We start from the raw sequence: 25,985 nt of genomic DNA, 5'->3' as shown, positions 1-25,985 counted from the left end.
TCATCTACACACCAATTTTTAGCCTCGCAGCCCGAGCCCCGCAAGCCCAAGTCAATAGACCCAAGCACTGAGATTCATTGCTGTAGATTTTTATTGCAGTATAGTCATACCCTGAGAGCCAAAGGAGTCACAAACCAGCAGGAACAAGAAGGGTCTAGTTATATAAGGAGCCCAGATGAGGCTTGGACAGAGCAGCGGCTGGAGCACTTCCATATGCTTCTGGGACGGCTTGTGGTGTGCAGTCACAGCTGTGAGGTAAAAAGAACAGGAGTACTTGTGGCACCTTAGAGACTAACAAATTTATTTGAGCATAAGCTTTCGTGGGAATGGCTGAGCCATTACAAACATTGAATCTATCTCCCCATGTAAGTATTCTCACACTTCTTATCAAACTGTCTGTACTGGGCTATCTTGATTATCACTTCAAAAGTTATACTTAATTGGCCTCTCAGAGTTGGTAAGACAACTCCCACCTGTTCATGTTCTCTGTATGTGTGTATATATATCTCCTCAATATATGTTCCATTCTATGCATCCGAAGAAGTGGGCTGTAGCCCACGAAAGCTTATGCTCAAATAAATTTGTTAGTCTCGAAGGTGCCATAAGTCCTCCTGTTCTTTTTGCGGATACAGACTAACACGGCTGCTACTCTGAAAGCTGTGAGGTAGATGCTTCATTGGACAAGACCCCATCTGCACTTTTGGGCTGCACATGCAGAGGTCTCACCTCACACTACAACTCTGATGAGTCAACAATATGCTATATTGGCTTCAATAAGTAGGGGGAATCTAACAATTCTGGAAAGATGCTGACAGACTGTAAGGAAATTGAGAGAAGAGCAACATGAAGGATCCTGAGGGAGCAATTTGTGATGAGATATTAAAAGAGTTAGATCTGTAGAGCTAGGGAATAGTTCCCTAAAGGTATCGGATATAAGCCAGCCAGATTCTGCCAGCTCTCACAATTTGATCATAAATCTCATGATATTTGGTGTTTTTCCTAAATCCCCAGATCCTGGAGTCAGGCAATTACGGAATAATCTGTTCTCACTTTTACAGTCCTTGTTTTGAAGAAAAGTTTTTAAACAAGATCCCACAGGCTCAGACACCAAAAGGCAAAGAAACAGAACCCCACCTTTGGGTTTGTTTCCTGGATAAGCACAAACCTTATGAGTTGTAAGCCAACCTCACAACTGCTGAGCACAGGGATAGGCAATACTGGGACTGCTTAGTGTAGAGCAAGGGGGTAGAATTAGGAGGAAAGGGGGGGGTGGGGATGATGAAAGGGAAAATACAAGCTGAAATCAGAAGACACCTTCCTACTGGTAGGCTGCAGAGACAGAAGCCCTAACATGGAAACGTGTTCCTGCCAGGTCACTGTCAGGAGTCATTTCAATTGGTGAATATTCTACAGGACATGGCCCTACTCTGACCTGGGGAACTGGCTGGGACCAGCACTTAATTTATGCCAGGGCTTAGCCCTGGCACCTCTAGGCTTGTGAGTTCATAGCTCCGGCACCTCTGGGCTTGCCACATCGGTTATGAGAGTAAAAAAATTGCTTGACCCCAGCACCTCTTTCATTACAAATTAAGCACTGGCTGGGATCCTCTGGATTTCTCCCCACCATGTTTTTCTGATCTCCCATGCAGTACTGCCAACCCCCAGCCCTCAAGAACCATGAATCAGACCTCACACAGTCATAAGTTTGGCTTAACAATAATGAGATTTTAAAAACTAATAAAGCTGTGATCCTGTTGATTTGCCTCTGTGTTTCAGCCATTAGAGGTCACATTTTTAAACTTCCCTGCATTGAGGAGGGCTAGAGACTTACTTTTTGTTTTAAAATGAAAGCTGAGATTCAGCAAATCCAGCCACATGCCCAGCCAGGTCCCCAACATTTCTACCATAATAGGTGAGTAGAAAAACCTTTGGGGAGGATGTCCCTTCTGGCATCTTCCCACCTCAGCAAGAAGCAGAACAGTGTTCTTTCAGGGGGATCCCATTAAACAGTGATGGTCCTAGACCAGGTCTGGATTTAGGAGATACACAGGAATCTCCAATCATTATCACGGGGTGACTGGCTCACCCTTGCACTGAAAGTGGAGAACCTCAGCAGTGCACAGGACTCAGCACAGGACAGCTGCACTCGCCCTTCACCTGTGGAAAGAGCCACAAGTGAAATGAGTCTGGAAGGTCTCATTCAAATTCCAATTTGTGCACCTTCTTAAATCACTGCATTGTGCAAGAGGCAAGCCCAGGAGCAAACTAGGGGTGGATTGTGCCCCTCATGACTGGGGTACATTAGCAGAGCTGCCTGGGGTCCCAGCCCTGAAACAGCAGGGGGCACGTGGGTCAGGACTGAGAGGCACGCGAAGTGCGGGAATGAGGTAGTCATATGCACACATTGATACCCCACCTGCATGGCAGCCTGCTCCCTGCCACAGGGTTCTCTTCCCTCAGACACCCTTTGCAAACTGAATGCAACCCTGTCAGCAGGGCCCCTTCCTATCCTTCTAGAACATCAGGACTTTGCTCTTTGCTAGCTTATCCACACATGGAGTCTCAGGTTCTCACTGCCCTGTGTGGGAGGGTCCTGGCAGGACCTCTGGGAGACCTGCTTGCCAATACAAGGCTGAACCCTGAATGGTAGCTCTCCCCACAGCGCAGGGGGAAGAAATGCTGGGACAGTCAAAGAAGGAAAAAATGGCTCGTGCTTAATATTGGTATGTAAATGGTCCAAGTTAGGCACTGCACTCACCCCTTCCTGGAATGAGAAAAGGTCTGGCTTTGCTGAGGAAGCTTCCTGCCAGGCTGGGTTAAGGGACAGCAGCACAATGGTTTGCATGAGACAAGGCCTTTAAATGAAAGCTGGAGATGGGAAAGGCAGCAAAGGTGGAGGGCCCAGGGAGCACCCTCCCAGCCAGGATCTCTTCTTGCACTCAGGGGAAGGGGATGGTTGTTTCTGGGGGATTTTGCTGTGTTACAAGGCAATCTTCTCGAGAGAAAGTGTGTTCTTGCCAGGCCAATGGCCCATGGGGAGCAGCTACCACCCATTGTGGCTCTAGAGGGTAAAGTGGGACTAACCCTGCCCCTGCTCAGACTCCCCCTGCCCTGCTCAGGAGAGTAGTGGCAGGCCCCTCCCTCTTTGGGTGGAAGGGTGGAGCAGCCATGTCTCTATCAGTCCCTGGCTCAGAGTGCGGCCACCAACTCTTGCTGGTGGCCGCACTGACTCTTTTTCCTAAAATACTTAATTAACTTTACAAAAACAAATAAATATAAACGCCCAAATCATTATAATTTATTGATGTAGGATTTGTTTGTTTTTTGCAGACACGATAAAAATAATGGTGTGAAAAGTGATATTTGTATGTTCGTTAGTATCACTTTTCACATCACATTTAGTAGCTAGCTGGGAAGCTGCTATAAGTGATATTAACAAACATACAAGTATCATCACTGCCTCCCAACTAGCTAGTAAGTCTGCTGTGAGAAGTGATACTTGCATGTTTGTTAATATCACTTTTCTCAGCGAACCCCAGGACAAATTAAGCCCTGGGTGGGGAGATGGATGCGGGGCTGGGAAAGGCAGTGGGGGTCCGGGGCAATGGGGGTGGTGATGCAGGGCAGCACATCCATGAGCAACAGGGAGGGAGGGGAAGAGGCCAATTACAACTGCAGCCTGGCCAAGGCTACAGAGCATGACAATAGACACTGGAAACTAGGCTTCATCCAATCCTCCTAGCAGCCCCACGTCCAGACTGAACAGCAGCAGTGACAGACTAAACATCCTGCCTGCACATGGCCTCTGGACAGATGAGCAACTGCCCCAGAGTACAATTTCATTAGCTGTACGATGGTAGTACCTTCCTGCATCTCTCCCACAGCATAACATCCCACAGCTCTGCAGGGCAATTGGTCAGACTCAGCAGGAAATCTACACTGCATGCGCTCCAACCCATCTGCAACCCCCAACGCAGGAGGATGAAGCTACTAAACACATGTAGGGGCCATTGTATCCCGAGGACAAAAGAAACTAACATTCTACAGCCATCAACAGAGCGCTCTTGCAGCTATCACTGCTGCCATTGATGCCAGCAGGCAAAGGCACCAGCCTCAGCACTGAGCCCAGCACAGGGGTGGAGGGATAGCTCAGTGGTTTGAGCATTGAACTGCTAAACCCAGGGTTGAGAGTTCAATCCTTGAGGGGGCCATTTAGGGAACTGGGATAAAAATCTGTCTAGGGATTGGTCCTGCTTTGAGCAGGGGGTTGGACTAGATGACCTCCTGAGGTCCCTTCCAACCCTGATATTCTATGATTTAAGCTTCAGCATCCAAAGCCCTGTGCAGAACAGCTGGCTACAGGGTTTGGCACAAACCCCAGTTCCCCTCACTACCCAGTCATCAGCCCTTGCCCTTCTCACTTCAACTCTCTCTCACACCTCTGACCTGCTAAGTCAGTCAGCAGGTCTGAGTGCCCCCAATGGCTCTGGGTCCTCTCTGCATAGAGGTGTTAGCAGGGAGGGATCTCACCCCAGAGAGGAGAGGCCACTCAGGGGGACAGGCTGCTGTGCTCTTGCCCAGATGTTATTAGTAGAATGACCACCCAACTCCTCACATTAATGAGAGAGGCAGACAGGGATGGAAAAGGAAACTAACTGGGTAAGAAGTGGGGGTGGGGTTAACTTTTCAGAGCCCAAATATTATTTAGAAAGGGCCGGCAGCAAAGATCTACGCTTTTAAAAAGGAGTCCGGCATTATCCTAATCCCTTTTCATGTCCCACCCGCACAGCAGAGCAAACAGCAGCAACATTCCAGCTCTGTGCTGCAATTCCAGTTCACCCTCCCCATGCTGACTGAATCAAAGAGCAGCTGAGGATGTTTACCAGCAACACCATCATAGAACACTCCACTCAAAACCCCACAAAAGACAACAGGCCTGGCTCATGCTCCTGGGGTTCTATCACAATGAGGTATTCAGGCCTCCCACTCTGGCAAGGGCATCCCAACCAGGAGGAGGCTGCATGAGACCCACCCCGCTGATGTCTGATCCAAGGAGCTGCTAACTTTTTTTAAAACATACTTAAACAGAGACAGATGTTCTGGGTGTCCCTGGAGGTTTTATTCACAGCAGTTATTTGTCAAGGTCTAAGGCCTTTGATTTCCAGCTGACGCCTTCTTGGTGTTTCCAGCCTAGGAAATAAGGCCCCTGTGTCAGGGCCAAGTCTTCTTCCTTCAAAGGGACATGGCTTTCCATGGTAGCGAGGCAGAAAGGTCAAGTCTGTGAAAGCCCTTTCCTCAAGCTTAATACCCAGCCTGGAAAGTAACTTGTCCGCAGTGGCTGGAATCACTGGCTGCAGCAGAATCCCATAAATCCGCAGACATTCCAGAGTCACATGAAGGACTGTGTTAAGCCAGCACTTCTCTGCAGGGTTGTCTCGGCACAGTTTCCAGGGCGTGTGTCTCTGGAAGAAGCCATTGGTCTGCCTCACACATGCAACAACAGATTCTAAAGCCTTGTATATTTGGAAGTGTTCAAAATAATCAGTCACTTGGAGAGGCAAGCGATCAACTGATGCTACCAGCTCGTAGTCCTCAGCCAAAGCCCTACCTGAGGCTTCCACATCCATGTGGTCAGAGCTCTTTCGAAAGCACGACTCTGAGAAATGTGGGTAAATCCCACTGGGGTTGATGCTAGGGGCTGTACAGCGGTTGAGAAGCCCCCCGAGCGCATCCGCCAGCTCAGAATTCACCAGCTTAATAACTTTCTCCTCATAATAGTCACAGTCTCGCTCAGGGACACCTTGCCTTAGCAGGAAGTACCTGAAGCCATCCACCGTGTACTGCTTGAAACATGCCACTGGATCCACCACATTGCCCAGGCTTTTCGACATCTTTTGCCCATGGACTGTCCAGTGGGAGTGCACATAGATCTGCTCTGGGGGATCAAGCCCCACAGCCATGAGTAATGCTGGCCAGTAGATGGCATGGAACTTGAGGATGTCCTTGCCAACAACATGGTGAGCAGCTGGCCACCAGGCATGGTGTGCATCAGGGTAACCCGCTACAGTCAGATAGTTCACCAAGGCATCTACCCACACATAAATGGTTTGTGTTGAATCACCAGGGACAGGGATACCCCACTGTAATCGGCTTCTCTCACGGGAGACAGACAGGTCTGGCAAGTCCTCTTCCAGCCATCGGAGCACCACCTGGTAGAAGGGCTCAGGGGAGATGACATGCCGATTCCCCTGGAGCCACTTCCGTAACGGCTCTTGAAATTCAGACAGCTTGAACATGTAATTCTCCTCTTTGGTCCAGTGCACCTGAGAGTGAGAGAGAAAAATGAATTACAACCAATACCCTTCACTACGTTCTACAAGAGACACCCATAGCTTTGTTAACATGGAGTTATGGTTGTAGACATCCAACAGTGCTTGGTGCCCTTTAGGCCCTCCCACTGCACAAGAGCTTAATTCTCAAAATTCGAACCTTGGAAAACCAGGAACTGCAGAGACATGGTGAGGGGCGGCTCTATGTTTTTTTGCGCCCCAAGCACGGCAGTCAGGCAGCCTTTGGCGGCACGCCTGCGGGCGGTCCATGGATTTGGCGGCGTTTCTGCGGGTGATCTGCCGGTCCCGCGGCTTCAGCATACCTGCCGCCTAATTGCTGCCGAAATCGCGGGACTGGCGGACCTCCCGCAGACACGCTGCACTTGCTGCGCTGGTGCCTGGAGCCGCCCCTGGCCATGGTCCCCATACATTTCTACTACAAGGACTGCACCTCTCCCTCTGCTATCTGCTTCTTATTTATATCACCTGTAAGTGACAACAGATGTTCACCTGGCACTGTTGTAGCTGGCATTGGCAAGGTATTTATGTGCCAGATATGTTAAACATTCGTGTGCCCCTTCATGCTTCGACTTGTAGACTCTATAATTCTACATTTGTAAGTTGCATTTTCACAATAAAGAGATTGCACTACAATACTTGTATGAGGTGAATTGAAAAAAACCTATTTTTTGTTTACATAATGTAAATATCTGTAATAAAAATAATATAAAGTGAGCACTGTACACTTTGTATTCTGTGTTGTGTTTGAAAGAAATATATTTGAAAATGTAGAAAAAATTCAAAAAATATGTATAACGGTAATAGAATACCAATTTAAATTTAACAGTGTGATCAAAACTGAGATTAAGCATGACTATTTTTTTAATCTAGCGATTAATTACAATTTTTTTAAATTGTTTGACAGCCCTAATTTTTACATATAGGAAGCTTTTCTTGGTGCTGAATGCTAGCTCTCAATACCTACAGTGAAGTGACATGTGATTTATGTGGTTATTGCCCTCTGTTTTGTCCCCATTTGTGCCCAGAGATTGGTATAAGAAGGTTGAGGTTTTAAAACCATCTCCTTTTAGAGTATTCTACATCTCCAAAATCCTTTGACTGAGGCTAGGTCTACACTACCCCCCTGAATCGGCGGGTAGAAATCAATCTCTCGGGGATCGAATTATCACGTCTCGTCGGGACACGACAATTGATCCCCGAATCAACGCTCTTACTCCACCAGCGGAGGTGGGAGTAAGCGCCGTCGACGGGAAGCCGCTATTCGCGTAGCTGAATTTGCGTATCTTAAATCGACACCCCCCCCATAGTGAAGACCTGCCCTAAATGAGTGCATATTTAGACAGCTAACTCTGCTGCAGCCCATGAACAGACTCATCAAATTTCAAGCTGATCTAACCATACAAGAAAATTCTAGAGAGATTTGAAACTTCAGCTTCTCTCTTGCTACATTAACTATGAAACTGCTGTTTCTCTTAAACAGGCGGTCTGCTGAGCATCGGTAAGGGGAGCACAGGGTGGGAAGGAAGACGAGAAAGCACCTGCACACCTGCCCTGGCCAGCGAGGCAGGGAAACATCGGGCCATGCTAAGAGGAGGGCAGGAAGGAAGGCAGCGCAGCTCAGTGTTGTACCTGATGGCCGCTCTCCAGCGAGACCTTGCAGGGGCGGCCCTGGGCATCGGGGCGCTCGGTGATCTGGCCCTGGGTCAGGAAGCACTCATCCGGGGTGCAGTACCAGCCCTCGTAAAAGTCCTTGTAGAGTAGCCCGCGGCCCTGCAGCGCCGCCCAGAAGCACTGCACCGCCCGGTGGTGGCGCGGCTCCGTGGTGCGGATGAAGTCGGTGAAGGAGACGGCAGCCCGGGAAAAAAGGTCGCGGAACAGGCCGGACACGTGCGCGCAGAGCTCAGAAGGAGACGTCCCGGCCGCTGCCGCCGCCTGCTGGATCTTCAGCCCGTGCTCGTCCGTCCCTGGAACAGCCAAGCGGGGAAGCTGGGTGCTGGGCCAGGGGGGCTGCAGGGCAGGGGTATCCGCCTCCCGTGGGCACTGCCCAGCGAGCACGGCACCGCCTGCTCGGTGGGGATGGAGAGTTGCCAAGTCCCGCACCCGCTGCCGCCGCAGGGATCCGCTCCCGGCCCGGGGCCGCCCTTAACCCGCTCCCGCGCTCTCTCCGTTCACCACCCCCGGCCCCCTCCCGCTCACCAGTGGCGAGGCGGCCCGGGCCCGGCCCCAGCAGGCCCCGATGTCGGTGCAGCGCGTCGGCCAGCAGCGCCGAGTAGAGGTGCCCGATGTGCGGCGGCCCGTTCACATAGAAGATCGGGGTGGAGAGAAGCCAGCGGCGGCCGGGCCCGGAGCTTCCCCACCGGAAAGGGGCCGGGAGCGGACGCCGCGGCGGACGGAGAAGGCAGCGCGCCGGTAACGACAGCATGGTCAGACCGGCGGCCGCACCATAAGAGACGGGGGCAAGAGCGACACTTCGCAGCCCTGCCCGCTCGCGAGAGATGAGTGACGCGACGCGAGACGTCTCCTCTCGCGGACCATAGCGCTCTGCGCGTGCGTCGCGGGATCTCCCAATCGGGGCGCGGCGTTGCGAGCGGCGCATGCGCCGAGGGCAGGCCGGGGTCAGTGCACAACGGAGTGGAGGCTGGGGCACGCTGCAGCCATGTTCCGCTGCCGAGTGGCCGCCGTGGCGGAGAAGCTGGTGCGGAGCCTGCGCTCCCTGACCCCGAGGCCGCGGGGCCGGGCGGCGGCAGGTGGGTCGGGGTGAAAGACCCCCGTTCCCGGCCGCCCAGACACCGGCCTATCCGAGCATGGTCACGATCTTCGCGGGGCGCCCCTGGGCCAGATCCCGCCCTACAGCGGCTCCGGGCCGAATTCCCGCTGCTTGCGGGAGCAGGGCGCTGCCAGTCCCTCGAGCCCCCGCGCCCTGGGGAGTCGAGCGGGGCCGAGCCCCGCCCCTGCCTGGTCTGAGGCCGGTGCTGAGAAGTACAGCCCGGCGCTATGCCGGGAGCCAGGGCCTCCGGGGAAGTGGGTGTGTGAAAGCCGGACGGCGGGTGGGGAGGAGCCAGTGTCTGCCTGGGCACTGCTACTAGCTGAACAAGGCGGCTGCGGGGCACCAAGGCAGAATGAGTTAAGCAAAGGCAGCCAAGGTAGTAGATCAGTTCATGGAGGGTGGGTCCATCAGTGGCTAGTAGCCAGGATGGTCAGGGATGCAACCCGTGCTCCAGACACCCGAACTCCTGATTGTCAGAAGCCGGGAGGGGAAGTGGGGTTGGATCAATTCAACTGCTCTGTTCTGTACACTCCCCTTGAACTTCTGGTACTGGCCACTGTCTGAGACCAGGTGCTGGGCTGGATAGACCATTGGTTTGACTGAATGGCAGTTCTTGTATTCTTACCCCTTCCTAGAACCCGATCTCATTGCTGTCAGCCAGCAGGGCTGAGGATGGTGACTAGGAGTTGGGCCTCCAAAGAAATATTTTAGGTGTGAAGTGACAGTCTTCTAGAGCGCCTTGCAGCATTGCCTGCTGAATGGCTTTCGAGTTGAGTACCTCCTAGTGGAAGAGACAGGATGTGAGTGAGTCCTCAAACAGTTATTTAAGTGTGGTGTGAGTCCTAGAAACTTTGAGTCTAGAACAGAAATAAAACCAATGGGTTTTAATGGTAAAAGTTAGAGGTTCTTAGCTGTGTTGCTTTTTACCCACTTCTGTGATCTTTTGCATCAGAATGTGGGTAGTGAAAAATAGCTTCCATGGCACCATTAAATGGATTCTTAGCACTACTGTGTTTATCACTGTTTATCGTCCTTGAGGTTGTGACATCTCTGTGTGAGGGCTGTTTAAGGATGTAATTTTGAGCTTTCAGAGCATGAGATTAGTGAATGAAGTCCCCTGTGCAACTTCCCATTCCATTAATCTAATTCTGTGTTGTAGGAAGGCCATCTTAATCTCCAGGATTGAGAGGTGAGATTGCTATTTCCTTACGAATGAACTATGAAGCAACACACACAGTGTGCATTTGCTTTCTACTCCTCCTTTGATAGAAGGACTTGAAGAGGATCTCAGACTTTGTTCTGCTTGTCTGTCCTTCATATTGGGAATATCAATATCTGCTCCTCGTTTCCTTCTTTGTTAGCAGTTTCTGGCAAGCTCCTTGGAGGAGGATGTTACTGATGTCACACAAGGCTATAACCTCAGCTTCAGCTCCCCATGCTCCAAAATGAGGTGGGGAAGGAATGCTGATTCTCAGACTGGAAACTGACAGCCTAAGACTATTGTTTGTGGTCTAAGAATCAGCATTCTCTCTTGTCTTCCCACCCCTGCTCTCTGTCAATAATCTGGTCCTCCAATGATCTTTCCAGAGCCCTTTAAGAAAGAAGGGAGAATCTGATGTTTCAAATATGGAAACTGTTCTAGAGTGGGGGGAGAGGGCTTGCATCTGTCTTTGAACATAATAAAGGAGACTTTAGGCTTCATAGTTTACCTTTAAGTGATGCCCAGGCCTTTGGACCTTGGTGCTTAGAGATCTCTTGGCTTGAATTCATCTTCTCTTGGTTTTGTTTTTGGGGACTTTTAAAGTATTCAGAGAGGTCTGCATGAGCAGTGAAATGAAAATGCCAGCAAAAATTTTTATGGCAGATCCTTGCATGGAAGCAAGTTATTCTACACTATCTGTCCTTGTGTTCTCCATTTACTTTTAACATCAGATGTTAACCTTTAAGGAAGTGGCATATTCTTTCTCTTCCAGCATATCTTTTGGTAGAAGAGATTTGCCCTGCGCCTCTCAGGTCACCGATTAAGATGAGTGGCCTATTGTTGTACTTCCTGAAAAAAGGGGGTTGTCTGTAAGCGAGGACAGGTCTGTCTCCCAAGATCTGTGAGAGTAAAGGATCATCTTTCAGGATAGGTTGTAGATCTCTGATGATGCGCTGGAGAGGTTTTAGTTGGGGGCTGAAGGTGACAGCTAGTGGTGTTCTGTTATTTTCTTTGTTGGGCCTGTCTTGTAGGAGGTGACTTCTGGGTACTCGTCTGGCTCTGTCAATCTGTTTTTTCACTTCAGCAGGTGGGTATTGTAGTTTTAAGAATGCTTGATAGAGATCTTGTAGGTGCTTGTCTCTATCCGAGGGATTGGAGCAAATGCGGTTATATCTTAGGGCTTGGCTGTAGACAATGGATCGTGTGGTGTGTCCTGGATGGAAGCTGGAGGCATGTAGGTAATTAATTAATTGGCCTCTCAGAGGTGGTAAGACAACTCCCACCTGTTTATGCTCTCTGTCTGTGTGTGTATATATATCTCCTCAATATATGTTCCATTCTATATGCATCCGAAGAAGTGGGCTGTAGTCCACGAAAGCTTATGCTCTAATAAATTTGTTAGTCTCTAAGGTGCCACAAGTCCTCCTGTTCTTCTTTTTGCGGATACAGACTAACACGGCTGCTACTCTGAAACTTTTCGTTGTACTTCCTGAGCATTGCCAAATTAATAGCCCAGAGAATCTTGTTAATTATCTTTTCATTGAAGAGTGGACATGTTTTCTAACAGCTACTGAAATAATAAATCTATAATTCTTTTAGAATCTTGTTGCCTTTTTCTCCCATTCCTCCTCTAAAGGGTGACAGATTTGAACTTTCAGCTTTCTTGATTTCCCCCCCCCCTTCTCTTCCTTCCTGAGGTGCATGACATGAGATAAGCACTATGCAATGTTGCCTCCTCACTTTCCCCATCTTGAAGTTTGACTCTTACTGCAAGGATGTAAACTGGAGAACTCTAAGTGGAAAAGGTGCAGCAGAGGTTTCAAGACTAGCCTTACAGTGCAAAGGGTGTGAAGTTTGCTTTGATGATAATGAAGGGAAATGGACACAAATATAGTCAGCTGGCCATAGTCCTGCTTTCCATGCGCTGCAGCCAATCCACTTCTGATATTCTGCTGCTGCCAGTAGCCTGGTAAACTCAAAATATCTTTTATATGTATGTTGTGTCGTTGTTCCATAGAAAGGAGCTACAGTTTTTATTTAAACTTTGAAACTGCAAGATGCAGATTCCATCATTTAGCGTAAGTGATCTTGCCTAACAAGACTGTTAGTGCTCTTCGTGGATGTTCCAGACTAGATAAAAATCTTTAGTATTCCTGAGTGTGTGAAATACTGCCAGGGAGGGAGAGCAGGGCTTTAGTTTCAATTGAGTGAGTTCAAGGGCAGTGAGGATGAAATTCAGCAGAATTTACTTTGACAAATGAAAGAGTATGTCGTGGAAAGCTGGGGGAGAGTCTCTGAGGAGAAGAAGAATGATGTTATCTTCTTATTTCTCAGCTCAACAATGAAACAGCCTCAGGAAGGTCTTGGGCCCATAGTCAGACTTGGAACCAAGGATGAACTGGGAAACTGACTCTTGCTTCTGCAGTTTCTTGTAGGAGACTTATGTGTGTTTCCCCTGACTGAAGCAAATGATCCTGGTTTGCTGTTTTGCTTTAAGTCTGATGATGCTGAATCCCACGCAATGGGCCAGGCTGGGAAATCCCTGTGTACTGACTGCAGGATGCAGGAGTTGGGGGATTCTTCTTTGTTTTTCCTCTTTTTTTTCCTGTGACCCACAGTCACAACCTGGGCCATATTCATCTAGACCTGTAAACTGGCTTGCAGCTGATTCCAGGCTGTGCTATTGCAGCTGCTGGCTTGAGCCAGAGGTGAGGGGTTTGGAGTGGGGCGAATGGGTATGGCACTAATGGCAAATGCAGAGGGGCAGTGTTCAGGAGGAGCTGACAGGGAACCAAGGTAGTCATGGTTTGGAGGTGTGGGGCAAATCAGAGGAAAAGCACTGTGCCTAGCTTCTTGGAATGAGGGGCTGGGAGGGGGCTCTGTAGGAGAAAGCAGACTGGTGCTTGGCAAGGACAGAGAGAGGCCAAGTGTTCGTTTATCCACACTGAATTTTCTGGATATAAAAATTAGTGTTTCCTGTGTGCACAAAAGCTTGTCCCTCCTCCATTGTTCGCTATCCTATGTATCCCTCATGCAGGAGAGGAAGCCCTGTTTTGAGTTGCTATGATCTATGAGAGGAGGGGGCGTGGGGTCCTTCCTCTGGGCTTTATATGCCAACCCAACTTAAACTTGGCACTCATTTAAAATCAGGGAAATTCCCAAACAAAGCTTGTTTTAATAAGTTAATGTTGAAAGTGTGTTCCAGTGGACTCCTCCCAAAATAAATCTTGACCAAAATTTGACACTGTTAGAAAAACCAGAAAATTAAAAATTCTGGAATTTAACTGATTCACGCCTCACTCTCACACTGCCCGTTTTACACCACCCAACCATCTTTAACTGTCCTTCTAAAACTAGTGAAGTTTGTGCAAAGGTCAAAATGACAAATGACTAGGAGTTCATAAAATCCTGTTTCTTATTCAGACTCCATTTCTATGGTAGTATAGCAGAGACACAGTGCAACACTACTCGCTACAAAACTTGCATTTGTTAGTTGCTACACATTATTGGTAATGGAGTTAAAAATACAAACTTGCAAGCTATACCCACAATTATATAACCCTTTAACACCATAGAGTCAGCCTATCTTATGACACCACAGATCAGTTGTGTTTCCACTCTATTTCACCAATACATCTCACTGAGAAAATGTACGGAACTTGGATGTAACAATGAACCTGAGACTCTACGCTTTGAAATATTTACTATCCATTGAATAAACAACATAGACCTAGCAGTCGAAGAAAACAACTTACACTTATTGGTGTAAATCAGGTAAGATAGTAAGTGATGACAGAACGATGGAGAAGATATGACAGTGGATCCCTTAAATGTTAACTTCCCAGACTATAAAAACCCTACACCTTTGAACAAAGAGGGTGTAATTTTTGGGTAGTAGATGGACTCTAAAGCACACTTTCAACTTTAACTCCTTTGTTGGAAAAAATCCCCCCAAACCTTCTTATTTGGGAGTAAATATTACGAGGTAACTTTTGGTCTCAAGCCCTGCCTAAATTTTGCAAATGCTTTCCATGATTGCCAGTCAGGTCCTCCCCTCTGCAGTCCTGAGAGCTCTTGTGTAAATAGACTGCTGCCAGTGTTTTCAGCACAGTGTTGTTAGACCTGCTGTGAACAAGATCAGGTGATGGTTTACAAACTCTGGTGATCTGTTAACAAAGTTAGGAGCCTCAGTGTAAACTGTTGTGGAGATGAACTGATGGTAGCTACAGCAAGACATTTTGGAAAATTTCTCTAGTATAGACACAGCTTGTGTGTGACTTTGAATTGGCTGGCCAGGTAGGAACCGGTCACTTTAGGATGCTTTCCAAATTTCTTGCATCGTGGATAAATGCAGACTTTGGATGGGAGCGCCTACATAGGACTTGCCAAACTGCGTCAGATCCATGGTCCATCTAGTCTAGTATCATGTCTCGAACAGTCACCAGCACCATGTACTTCAAAGGAAGGTGCAAGAAACCATGCAGTAGGCAGGTGCGGGATAATCTGCTCCCCTTGAATGTCCATCCTAAACCCTAATAATTAGAAACTGGTTTAAATCCCAAAGCAGGAGGTTTGATCTCAATTCCCACACTTTTTTTCTTTTTTACTGTTATTCTCAGATATCTTTATAAATGTCCAGTCCTTTTTTGAGTCTTGATAAGCTTTTGTCTTCAACAATATCCTGGGACAGTGGGTTCCACAGTAGATGTGTGAAAAGATAGTTTCTGTTGTCCATTTTGAGTTTGGCACCTTTCAATTTGTTTGAATGTTCCCTTGCTCTAGTGTTAAGAGAGCTTCTTGGTTAGGAAGCTTGGTCTCCCTGTGAATGTAATGGAAACAGTGGAGCAGGGAGCTCTGAAATGGATTTCTTCATTAGTTGGAGGGCAGGAGCTACAAGGAAGAGCCATGTGCTCTGGTATTAGACACCTAGTGTGGGTAGTGGTAGGGGTCCCTCTGATATCTGTAGTGATGAATTCTGAGTGTTCTAACCCTAGTTTTTCCTCTTCTGGCAGAGGCAGATTTTCACTTGTGGCTGTTCTTGGCATGGCAGTTTTTTGGGAAATCTGAATTAGTGTGCTCATAGCAAGTCTTGAGGCACATCAGACATGCTGAGGCCTTCTAGGTCTTGTACACATTACAGATTGTTGCTGTGTTTGAATGTGGTAGTGAAGAATTGAGTTAGCTGACACATTTTTCCTGGACTATCCTGTCAGCTAATTTAATTCTTCAAAGCCCTATTCAGACAATCACTGTGTGTCATGTAGACAGGGTTCTATAGGTGGCCAAGTAAAAGGAATCCCAAAGGATCAGTGCCTTGCTTTCAGCAGGAGTGTAGCAATGACCTTGGAAGGCCATTGGAGAATCTAGCAGCACACGTCCTTGAAAGTTGCTAATGTTTATACTGGTCACTGTTATGCAAATGTTTCCCTTCTACTCCCCTATTTTTCATGCTTACAAATTTAGGAAAATTCTTATTGTGTTCCTAAATTTTGCATGTTGATCTCTACCTAAAAGTGGCCTTTTCATAAATTGGAGCAAAATTCTTTCAGTTGATTTTGAAAAATTCCTTTTTCCTGTATTAAGAAAATCTAGCCACTTTTTTTAAAGAGAGCTATATAAAAAATGGCTGAAGATTTAAACTTGGCATTGGGACAGTCCTCCTTGAGAAGTAGTGCCTGTACTACACACAAAATACCTTGGTTTTGATTGAATAAAATAGTTTGAAAATTGCCTGCTAAGCCTTCACAAGAGAAAATTAAATTTCCATATGCACACTCAGGAGACATGGATTGTTCGCAGCTAGTTAGATACATGCACAGATTGGTTCAAGACGCTTATGGTGTGGCTTGTGAAGTCTGCACAGATTGGAAATTTTGCTAGTCTAGTAGTTATTAAAAGAATTTACAAGCTCTGTAAGCTTAAAATTAAAGGGAAAGAAGTGTGTTAATGCAACGTTAACAATACATAATTGACTGCTGCATTCACTGATGTGATCCGAATATTCCAACATTACTCAGCTGTGTTGCATTTAAGTACTATTTTCTCTTTCTCTCTTGTGAAATATCTAGGTTCCTAGAAGTACAGTATATGAAAACATACTGTATGTGTAATGTGGCCAAGTTAACTTTTGAATTTCCTGATGTTTTATTATCTTAACTGTGGTATAGTGTGAATACCATTTTTTGTAATATTTCAAATTCAATATAAAACATAATAGATACGTGTTTGATTCACAGAACTATTGGTTGACCCTCCCAAGCACCCTCTTCTGTGTCCTTTTCTCTCTTGTCTCCATTCACCTCTGTTGCAGTTAGGCCTCTCCAGATGCAGCCAAATTTTCCAAAAGTGGCCACTGATTTTAGGGGTCCAATGTCGGGTACCTGAGGCCAGACTTTCAGGGGTGCTTAGCACCTGTAGCTCCCATTGACTTCAATTGAAATATTGTGCTAGAACAGCATGTTATGGGACACATAAACCGAAAACCAGACAGGTGAAGGGGATCACCATACAGGCTTTGTCTGCCATGCTGAATAATTGCATTCCGATGGCCTCTCTTTGAAGTTGAGAGAGTTGATTGAGTTAATCAAGTTGGTCTCTCCCCTCACCTCCATGCACTAACAGCAAACTTCCTGAGATAGCAGGGACTGCTCTGTCAGGGAGACAAATGCCTTGCCCCTCTGCTGTACACTGCTTCTCTGAGATTAAGAAAGTTCCTGCTGACACCTTACGTGGGACTGTAGCTGTTTGGATCACCAGAATGAGGGCCATTGCCATTTAGTCCCAGTAACAATCCCCCTTCACTCTAGACAGTATCTTCTTTGTCTTCTGTTTGGAATTGGTTTTCATGTGGCGATAATCTGGGGTAATATACAGCATCTGGCATTAATGTTTGTAGGAAGCATGTCAGAGTTCTCATTTGTAATGATTTTCACTTGCAGTATGCAAGTCTACTGTAGGGAAGGCATCATGAGACTCTGTCCAGCCTGCTGTAGCAGCGGCTGCAGAATTTTTGGATGCAAAAGGCCACAGTGCTGGGTCTGTGTGCTGAGCTGTCCCCAGACCCCCAGCACAGAGACACCAAAATGAGAGCTGCATTGACAGTGGAGAAGAGTGGTGATTTCACTCTGGAAACTTGCAATGCTGAACTGCTACCAGTGAGTGGGAAATCATTTTGGAGTTGGAAAATCCACAGTGGGGACCATTAATCGTCTCCTGCTACTCAGGACTGTGACTTTTCGCAATGTGTGGGACATGGTGGATGGCTAGGCAGTGAGGGGTTCCCAAACTGTGGTGGGGCAAAAGAGCACACATGTATCCCTATTTTAGCACAAGTCCACCTTGCAACAGAGACGTCAACAGAAACAGTTCCTTTTCTGTGGTTAAGCAAGCATTGGTCAGTCACCGGGAATGCTTCACCAATGCCAGTGTAGGCTGGTCTGTGAAAGTACATGATGCTTGCATCTTTAAGAACGCAGGGCTGCTCAGAAAGCTGCCAGCAGGGTCTTTCTTTCCCGACTGGCAGCTTACCATTGGCAATTTTGAAATGCCAGTAGTGATTCTGTGGGACCCAGCCTGCTCTTTGCTCCCCTGTCTCATGAAGCTTACGCTGACCACCTCAAGACCACTAAGGAAAGACTCAGCAGGTGCAGAATGACTGTTGAATATGCTTGTGGTGGATTGAAGGGACGCTGGTGGTGTTTACTCACTAGATTAGATCTCACTGAGAAAAATATCTCAATGGTTATAGTTGGCTGTTGTGTCTTGCATAAAATCTGTGAGGCAAAGGGGAGGTGAAGCTGTCATGAGTGGCTGTCTGCTGACTTTGAACAGCCAGACATAGGGACCATCACAAGAACTGAGCATGGAGCTAGTGAGGGTTGCTTTAAAAGTGCTGCAGTAGGATGCTATTCTGGAGTGTTCTCTAGCCTTGAGCTGTGGGTGCTGCTAGGAATTGGGTGGTGCCTGCTGTCTATTTATAAATAGGACTGGCTGTTTGCCAGGACGTGCGTGCACTGTGATCATGTACATTTACAAGTACTGTGTGCTTTGTGCGTGTGGTGTGAAGTAATAAAGATAATCTCATTCTCAAAAAACAGAAATTTATTGAATTGCACCAACAGCACAGGAAAAATCAATGTGCAAAAAGCATGTGAGGCAGTACAAACGTTAATTGTAAATTAATGGAATGGAACTTGAAGATTGGAAAGGCAGCAAACATTTCTGCGCATTTGAATGCACAAATGTAGTCGATTGTGACTACATGTACACCAGGCGTGGGTCTCTCCGGTTAGAGTATCTGAAGTTGTGGTTTCCCTTGCTGTCCCCCAGCATGGAGTAGCAGGGATAAGGATGTGGCCCAGGATTCTATATGGTATGTAGGGAGCTGGAGCTGGAGTTCCGGGATTTTTGGACTGGTAGCTCACCAGGATCTGCAGCATTTGGGTTTGCTGCCTGAGAAGACCGATTACACCTTCGTGCATTTCCCTCTCCTTTTCCTACTGGGACTCTCGGGCCTTTCTCCTGTCCACTCTTGCTGTCTGCCACGTTGGCCCTCCAGGCCCTTTTTATCACAGTCTGATGCAGCACTGGATCTTGCTGGACATGTCCTTCCTGGTCCTCTTCTTTCTCCTCCTTGTCAGGGTCAGGCGTTCTGTGAGAGTGGAGGGGGCAGCCCTCAAAGCCTCCATGCCAGAATCTGCTGATAACAATAGTCAGATGTGCCATAGGGTTTAGAGCCACTACAGGAAGAGAGAGATTCAAAACTCCCTTCCCTTATTCCCATAAACACTTTTAATAAGACATGCTTATTGACACTTCAGCAATAGAGTGCCTGGGCACAGCTCCACTCTCCAGCCCTAGGCATGGTGAGTATGGCCCATCCGGGGCAAGATGGCAGGTTGGGGGGGGAAGGAATTTCAGTTGCATGAAACAATAAAATTTCAGTCCCTATTCTAAGGGTGGGTGGGAGCATGGAGCAGTGGCACTGAGTACTGGTCCTGTTTTCCACGAGCAGTGGAGGTTTTAGCTGGTATCTAACTGCAGAGTGTAACAAAGACGCAGAGGGAGCGGCTGCTACTGGCGTCCTGAAGCCACCCGGGTCTGTATGCTATTAGCCAGTTTACTGCAATGGTGCCAGCTGAACTCATCACACAGTGGTGTGGGAAAGCATCCTGCCACAGAGGAAGAAATAAGGCAGCCATCCCTAGAAACCTTCGGCAGAGGATTGCAGAGCATCTCTGTGAAAGTTTTATTGAGGGACATCCCTATGTACATAAAACCAAACTGCCCTGCCTGGCTCACCCTACCCCCCCCCCCCCACCTAGCCCAACAGGGAATGAAAAGTAGATGCCAATTCTACCTGTTTGTTTGTTGTGCCACTAACTCGTCTCGTCTGAGTAGAACAATGAAAAGTTGATACCTTTGTCTTGACTTGGGGATGGGCCGGGCACCATCTTTAAACATTGTAAGGAAAAATACATCCCCATGCTTACCTGAGGTTCCTTCCCCTTCAGCAGGCTCATCCATGTTTGGCTGGCAGGACTGGCTAGACTGGGGTGGAGTCTCAGGCAGGTCCTGGCTCATGACATGGCTAGGCTCCTCCTCAGCTGCATCTCCCCTGACTCCTCTTCCTCCTTACTGTTCATGACAGAGGGCTCTGTCTTGGGCTCCTCTGAGGTATCCATTGTGGTCTGTGGTGCACTACTGGGGCCTCTGCCAAGTATGGCATGCAGCTCATTGCAGAAGTGGCAGGTCTGTGGCTCAGCAGCAGATCAATTGTTGGCCTCCCTGGCCTTGTGGTGCATCTGACAAAGTTCCTTTGCTTTCACATAGCACTGCTGCCAGTTCCTTCCATACCCCTTTGCCTGCAAACCCCTGTGCCTCTCTTTGCAGGTATCCACAGTTCTGTGTCTGGTCCATAGCTGTGCTTGCACAGCCTCTTCTCCCCATAGGTGCAGGAGTTGCAATGCCTCCCGTGTACTCCAGTCAGGAGTGGCTCTGGCGCATGGAGCCAGCATGGTTGGTTGGGCAGTTGCATAGAGCAAGGGGAGCTGCTAGGTATACTTGCCAAGGTGGGCTATCAGGAAAAGGCATTTCAGAAATATGCAGGGGGCTTTAAGGGTGGTGGCTTTCAGTCTCTGACCCCTGGTCAGTGGAGTTTACAATTGTGACCAGGGTGATCACTGTTGCAGGGAATGGGGAATTGTGGGATAGCTGATGGAGGACTGTTAGGGTCAACATGGTTCATGCAGTGCCATCAACCTCAGTAGTTCAACCATGGCTCAACACTGGGAGGTGGTCTTACTATGTCACTGTAACGGGGTGCTGATGTCAGCTGGAGACTAATTTAAAGGTAGACACATGCACAAATAAGTTGACACAAGGTGACTTGCATCGACCTAACTTTGGCATGTAGACCAGGCCTTAGAACCATCTATAAGTTGTTAGAGAGCTCAGGGGGAAGCTTGACTTCTCACAGAAATACTCACCGGTTGCAGGGGAACCCTGCTGACCCCCAGCATGTGCAAACACAGTTGCAGCTAAGAGTTTGATCCCAGTATGGACAGGGTCTAAACTGTGCTGGAAATTCCTCTCCTGTGAACAAGCTATTTGGGCAGTACTGTATTCAATAACGGGGGGCTGTGAGGGAAGTTTGAATACAAATTCCAAAGACTGAGTACAGTAGCAGTTCCATTTTCTGCTGTTGAAGGAGGGGAGGTGGGATCTCAAACTTAGTGTAGTAGTCTCGCTTTAGCACAAAGTAATTCACTAGGGTCAGTCAAATGTGGTGTTGGGCTCTTCAAACAAGTAGCTGATTTACTTGGCTTTATAATACAGTTAATTACTTTATACCTTAAAATATTACTATGTATTGACAATACTTTGTGTTTTGTTTAAAAACATTGTGTTCCTTAGGCAACTTGTTGCAGCGATGGAATGTTCCCTTAAAACTACAGATGAGCAGACAAATGGCTAGCTCTGGTGCACCTGGGGGCAAAGGCGATAGTTCTGTTTTTGTCCTTATTGTGGGCTTATCAACCTTAGGAGCAGGTGCATATGTAAGTAGAAAGGCGGTTCATGAAAGAAGTTGCAACACAGCTCCTGTTAAATGATTACTTTCTCTTGCCTCCTTTGCCTCTTACCTCTGCTGTTCTTTCCTGCTTTGGAAAACTTCCTAGGAATCTGATGTCCAAACTGGAACTGGCTGCAAATTAACCAGTATTTTCTCTTGTCATTTCAGTTACCTTTTATCTTTACTAGAAAAACATTATTTTCTATATCCTGTGATTAACCACAGCTCTGTCTGTCTCTCTTGTATGTGATAATTAGAACATAGTTCTGATGGTTTATCCTTTGAGCAACAAACTTAATCAGGCCATTGCTTGCCAAATTTCTTTTTTAATTTCTAAGTTTAACTTCTGCATTTGTCCCAGTCTGATATTTATAGACCTCTTTTAACCTCCCTTTATGTAATAGAAAAAGAGCAAAATGGTTCAGCCAGGCTGAGGTGGTAAATCAGGTTCTAAGGCAAAGTGAATTAAGACACAAATAGCGTTTGGTAATGGAGAAGTTCCATTTTAAGGAATATGAATCTACTCCTTTGAAGTTCTGTTTCTTACAGAGAAGCATTGTGTATGTTTTTATCTACAGTTGATAGTCTTGATTTAAAACATCAAACACAAGTATTCCAAATACTTAGTGTGGCTATTGCCCTAATGAAACTCTTCACATAGATGGGGAGCCTGGGAAATAGAACTTTTGTTTGTTAAATTTGGGGGAGAAATGTGGTTTACCTATTCCTTTGGCTCTCAGGTGTGCTCTGCCACCCTCCTCCCCAATTCAGAGATGCCAGCTCCAACTGCCTGGCAAATGTGATCTGACCTCTGTCATGGATCTGCAGCCAGGAAGTAGAACACCTAAATGGGGAAAGGTCAGAAATAATTCTCCCCATCAAATTTTAGAATAAATAAGTCTGCCATTCAGGAACTTCCTGAATGTGAAAAAGCTTCCTTGGGGAGTAGAACCACGTGTTAAATTGTGTGCTCCTCTAGGAGGACTTATTTAGCAAGGAAATACTGTGGAAAAGTTGTTAGAACAAGGGGCTGGGAACAGTAAGACCCATGTCCATGGTTTTTCCACATTAGAACAAGCGTGTGGCCTGGGGGGTAAGCTGCTTGCCTGCCTAGTCTCCTTTCCTGCTGGAAAACTTCAGTAAAAATCAGACTCGAACTATAAAGTGAGTCCGGCGTGTGAACTGATGTTCCTTGAGAGATACACATACCCATCTCCTTCCCCAGCTGCACACAGGAAAGCAGACATTGCATCAGAGCGGAGCCTTTCTGGTTAGAAGATGTTATGTCCACTTTGAAATGAATATGCCCATAAGAAAGGGAAGAGGCTTTCATAGTATTTAAGTCCTGAAATGATAAATATGTATTAGCCACACTTCTTTTGACCAACAAGGTAACTGAAAACGAACCCTGCTTTGCCAAGAGCTGTGTGATGAAGTGTCCTCATTAATATTCAGTACTCTTTCCTTCTCTTTTCTTTCATTGCCTGTCTTCACCTACAGTTTTGCAGTGTCATCATCTAAGACCCCCATCTAGATCTCTAACGTCTACAGGTGTTCCTGGGAAAGATGGCAACAACCTAGTATACTACTTAATTGTAGGAGGAACAGTCACTGGGGCAGGAGCTTATGTAAGATGCTTGAACTAAATGCATTTTAGTGGGCGGGTGGGTGGGGGATACCATGGCATGATTTAAATCTTTGTGCCTGTCATATGTCTAATATCAAGTTAGTCATATAATAACTTAACTAAATCCTATGATAAGTGTCCTCTCTGGGGTTTTATTTAAAGGGACATTGTCAAATAGTATACAACTCCAAATTTGATCTGTCCACACAATTCAAGTCTCTGATGGGGAAACTTCCTGCTGAGTTTAATTTTTTGACACTGAATATCTAAAGTCAAAATAGCCAGAGCTTGTGTAGGACTGATTGTGTCTTTTGCTTTTCTTCATAGCCAGCAGGGAAGCAAAGTTAATTAACAAGTCACATTACCAGATTTATGTTGACATCATTGAGCTGGTGTACAAATAAATAGGCTTTGCAAAATTTGATTTTCATTTTTTATAATTTTGACCAATAATATACATTTTTATTTTTAAGTATTTTTTCCCCAATTTTTGTCATTTCAGATTTTCAGTTGTGCAAAATTATGGGGTGCCCAGACAATATTTTTCTTAATGATAGATATTGATATTCAAAAATTAAAACTTATATATATGTTAAAACACAAGTTGTCAACATTCCATCAAAGTATACAAAGTAAATATCCTTAAATCAGACTCATAGTTCTCAAGCAGCATTTGTCTTTGCCTATCTGTATATTTCAGTTATCTATGGACATACTTTTTCTTTGGTTGCATGTGTGGTGAAATTGACGTTTACCAACATTTACTGATGATCTAATCCTTCCAAGCTTACAAATAAGGAAGTAACCCACTAACTTCAAGCTCCATTAGAAAAAGGGGGGCAATTCATTTACCTACCTTTGTAATCATGCTACAGAAGGAGCATTAAATAAAGCACTTCTGTCAAATAGCTAAGAGAGTAGCTTTGTTTTTTTATTATAAGTACTTAGCAGTGTCCCTTTGGAAAACCTATCCAGAGGTAGTGCCTGAAATAGTTCGATCTAATATGTGTACCTATATGTATCTGCTTTCCTAAATGGTCAGATTTTGATTTGTTGTATGCTTCTTTTTTAACTCATTTCTCAACTTCACACTATTCTACCTCTCTCTAAAACACAGAGGTAGGTTTACAAACCTTGGGTTTGTACAATTGATTACAAGTAACAGTATGAAATGTTTTATGCTAATTCTTCTTAAACAGTACTTCTATTATGCTTGAAGTTTTGCTTCTATCCCAGAGATATGCTTTTGTCTGCCTCTGCTTTTTATTCATGTTCTGCATTAAGGTTGAAATAATTTGGATTTCATTTGAGACTTTACCTTACTTTGCTTCACTATGCAAAGCTTAATCTCGGAGATAAGTAAAGTTTGAACTGTCTAGGCAGTAGGAGAGATGCCAAAACATCAAGAGGCTTGTTAACTTCAGTTTAAACAGAGTTTGGATCATGTAATATTTTGCTAATAAACTGTTAAATGTCTTCAGTGTCATTTGTTTTTTGCTGTTGCAGCTTTAGTTGCCCTGACTGGCACATTGCACGTTGAAAAGATCCAAGTTTGTATGCAATTTTAATGCCCTCTGAGAAGGGTCCAAACCATGGTGTCTAATTATTGTATGTTAAATTTTAGCAGTTGCTTTTCCTTAGAGCATTATGAGAGATGCAGTGCATGTGGGATTTACGTAATCACACAAGGCTAGGCAATACCTTCAGACAGTTAATGTGCTTCCCTTTTATTTATTAGCTATCTGGTGGGGAGTGGGTGGGTGTGGGGGAATACCTTGCTATGATCCACTTCCAGAATGTCCCTTTCTCTTCCACTCCCCATGCACATGAGAGGTTTTTGAAAACTGGTTTTGGAATATATCCTCCATATATGTTCTCTGAATAAAAGTCTCCCAGAATACAGTCTGTGCTCACCTATCCTTTTCCTCAGGTCTCCACATATTCCAGGCTGACTTCTCAGGAAATCCCTGTGGGGAAAGGTGTTCAGCTGAAAGAGGTTCCAGGTGTTTAGTATCAAGTTCCTGACAAAAATCCATGTTCCATTGCATGGATGTGCTGACACTGACATCTTAGCAGCAGACCCTAGAAGTGTCTGAGAAACATTTAAAAGATCTCATGTGAATTCTTTTCTAAGCCAAGACAGTTAAGTTATTTCAGAGCCTCCAAGGCCTTTGTCTAGACTAGGATTTAAAGAGGTGTGATTTCAACTTGCTAACCTCATGCCTTTAAGTGCTAGCCTACACAAGGCTCAATTCCCTACAAGTTTTCCTTGTCTTGGGACTCAAGTAGTTCCTTGGATCTCTGCTTTTTCTGGAAGATTTTGTCTTTCCTCCAAGAACTATAAAAATACTTTTCTCCCTCCTTGAGACTCACAATGACTCCCAAGTGCTAACTGATAGGGACCATTGCACATTCCAAGCCAGTCATGCTGCCAGGTCTTCACCCAATGTTTTCTCCTAAATGAGACCGTACTCTATTTTTGCCTTGTTAAGACCATGAATCAAGGATTTAGCTCTGTCAAAGTTGGGCATCTTTGCTGCTTCACCAATATTCTTTAATCACAGTATCATTCCTGTTGTAGAAGATCAAACTCTCAGTACCTATGCTTTTTGTGGTGCTGATTTTTACAGGTAGTAAGCCACTAGACGGATTTAGATGACTTGGGACTCTAGCGTTAAATGTGTAGGCGTTACAGTATTTGGGGACAGCGTGAATATTTCACTCCTCCTCTGAAGACAGTGAATTTTTTTGTTTCATTGTGTTCTTCCATCTCTAACTGAGCAATCTCTCTCCACAAGCAAGGAAAAAAACATCACCTTGTTGTCCTCTTCCTTCACCCCATTGGCTTAGAATACATGTTGCAGTTCTCCAGCCAGAATTTCTCCTCTTTCTCTTTCCAAATAGAGAACAAAAATGAGGGGGGTTACAAGGCAGCCGTCTCCTGGCATCTCCCAACTCTGTTCCATGCT

At 46.1% G+C, this 25,985-nt stretch overlaps 2 protein-coding genes across 24 annotated transcripts in view; one reads left to right on the top strand and one right to left on the bottom strand.

The window, feature by feature from the left end:
• Window positions 1-5,097: 5,097 nt before the first annotated feature.
• Window positions 5,098-8,946, bottom strand: MARS2 (methionyl-tRNA synthetase 2, mitochondrial). The gene is made up of 3 exons (XM_005310926.4): window positions 8,547-8,946; window positions 7,980-8,314; window positions 5,098-6,323 (listed from the first exon to the last, which is right to left on the bottom strand). The coding sequence occupies exons 1-3, from the start codon at window positions 8,944-8,946 to the stop codon at window positions 5,139-5,141; spliced, it is 1,920 nt and encodes a 639-aa protein (XP_005310983.2). The 3' UTR covers window positions 5,098-5,138.
• An 11-nt stretch (window positions 8,947-8,957) lies between these two features.
• The window catches only part of AIFM1 (apoptosis inducing factor mitochondria associated 1), a 37,233-nt gene continuing 20,205 nt past the window's right edge, over window positions 8,958-25,985 (top strand). For 7 of the 23 annotated variants that reach the window (XM_042853353.2, XM_065556351.1, XM_024111697.2 and 4 more), the window contains exons 1-2: window positions 8,964-9,097; window positions 21,233-21,375. In XM_042853353.2, the coding sequence (XP_042709287.2) occupies window positions 9,007-9,097; window positions 21,233-21,375 (234 nt within the window). In that variant the 5' untranslated portion in view covers window positions 8,964-9,006. Of the gene's footprint in view, window positions 9,098-21,232; window positions 21,376-22,889; window positions 23,018-25,985 lie in introns of all 23 variants that reach the window. The other 16 variants (XM_042853354.2, XM_042853352.2, XM_065556347.1 and 13 more) reach the window with 6 other exon arrangements.

The sequence above is a fragment of the Chrysemys picta genome, chromosome 9, assembly GCF_011386835.1.
Source record: "Chrysemys picta bellii isolate R12L10 chromosome 9, ASM1138683v2, whole genome shotgun sequence".
In the NCBI taxonomy this organism is placed as follows: Eukaryota; Metazoa; Chordata; order Testudines; family Emydidae; genus Chrysemys; species Chrysemys picta.
This window is presented reverse-complemented; position numbering and strand designations above follow the sequence as displayed.

Excerpts from the sequence above, each read along its gene's own strand:
- MARS2 (XM_005310926.4), bottom strand. The coding sequence starts at position 8,946 with ATGCGCCGCTCGCAACGCCGCGCCCCGATTGGGAGATCCCGCGACGCA. Across the intron at positions 8,315-8,546 it reads CCCGGGCCGCCTCGCCACTG|GGACGGACGAGCACGGGCTG; the intron begins GTGAGCGGGAGG and ends TGGCTGTTCCAG. Across the intron at positions 6,324-7,979 it reads CGCTGGAGAGCGGCCATCAG|GTGCACTGGACCAAAGAGGA; the intron begins GTACAACACTGA and ends TCTCACTCTCAG.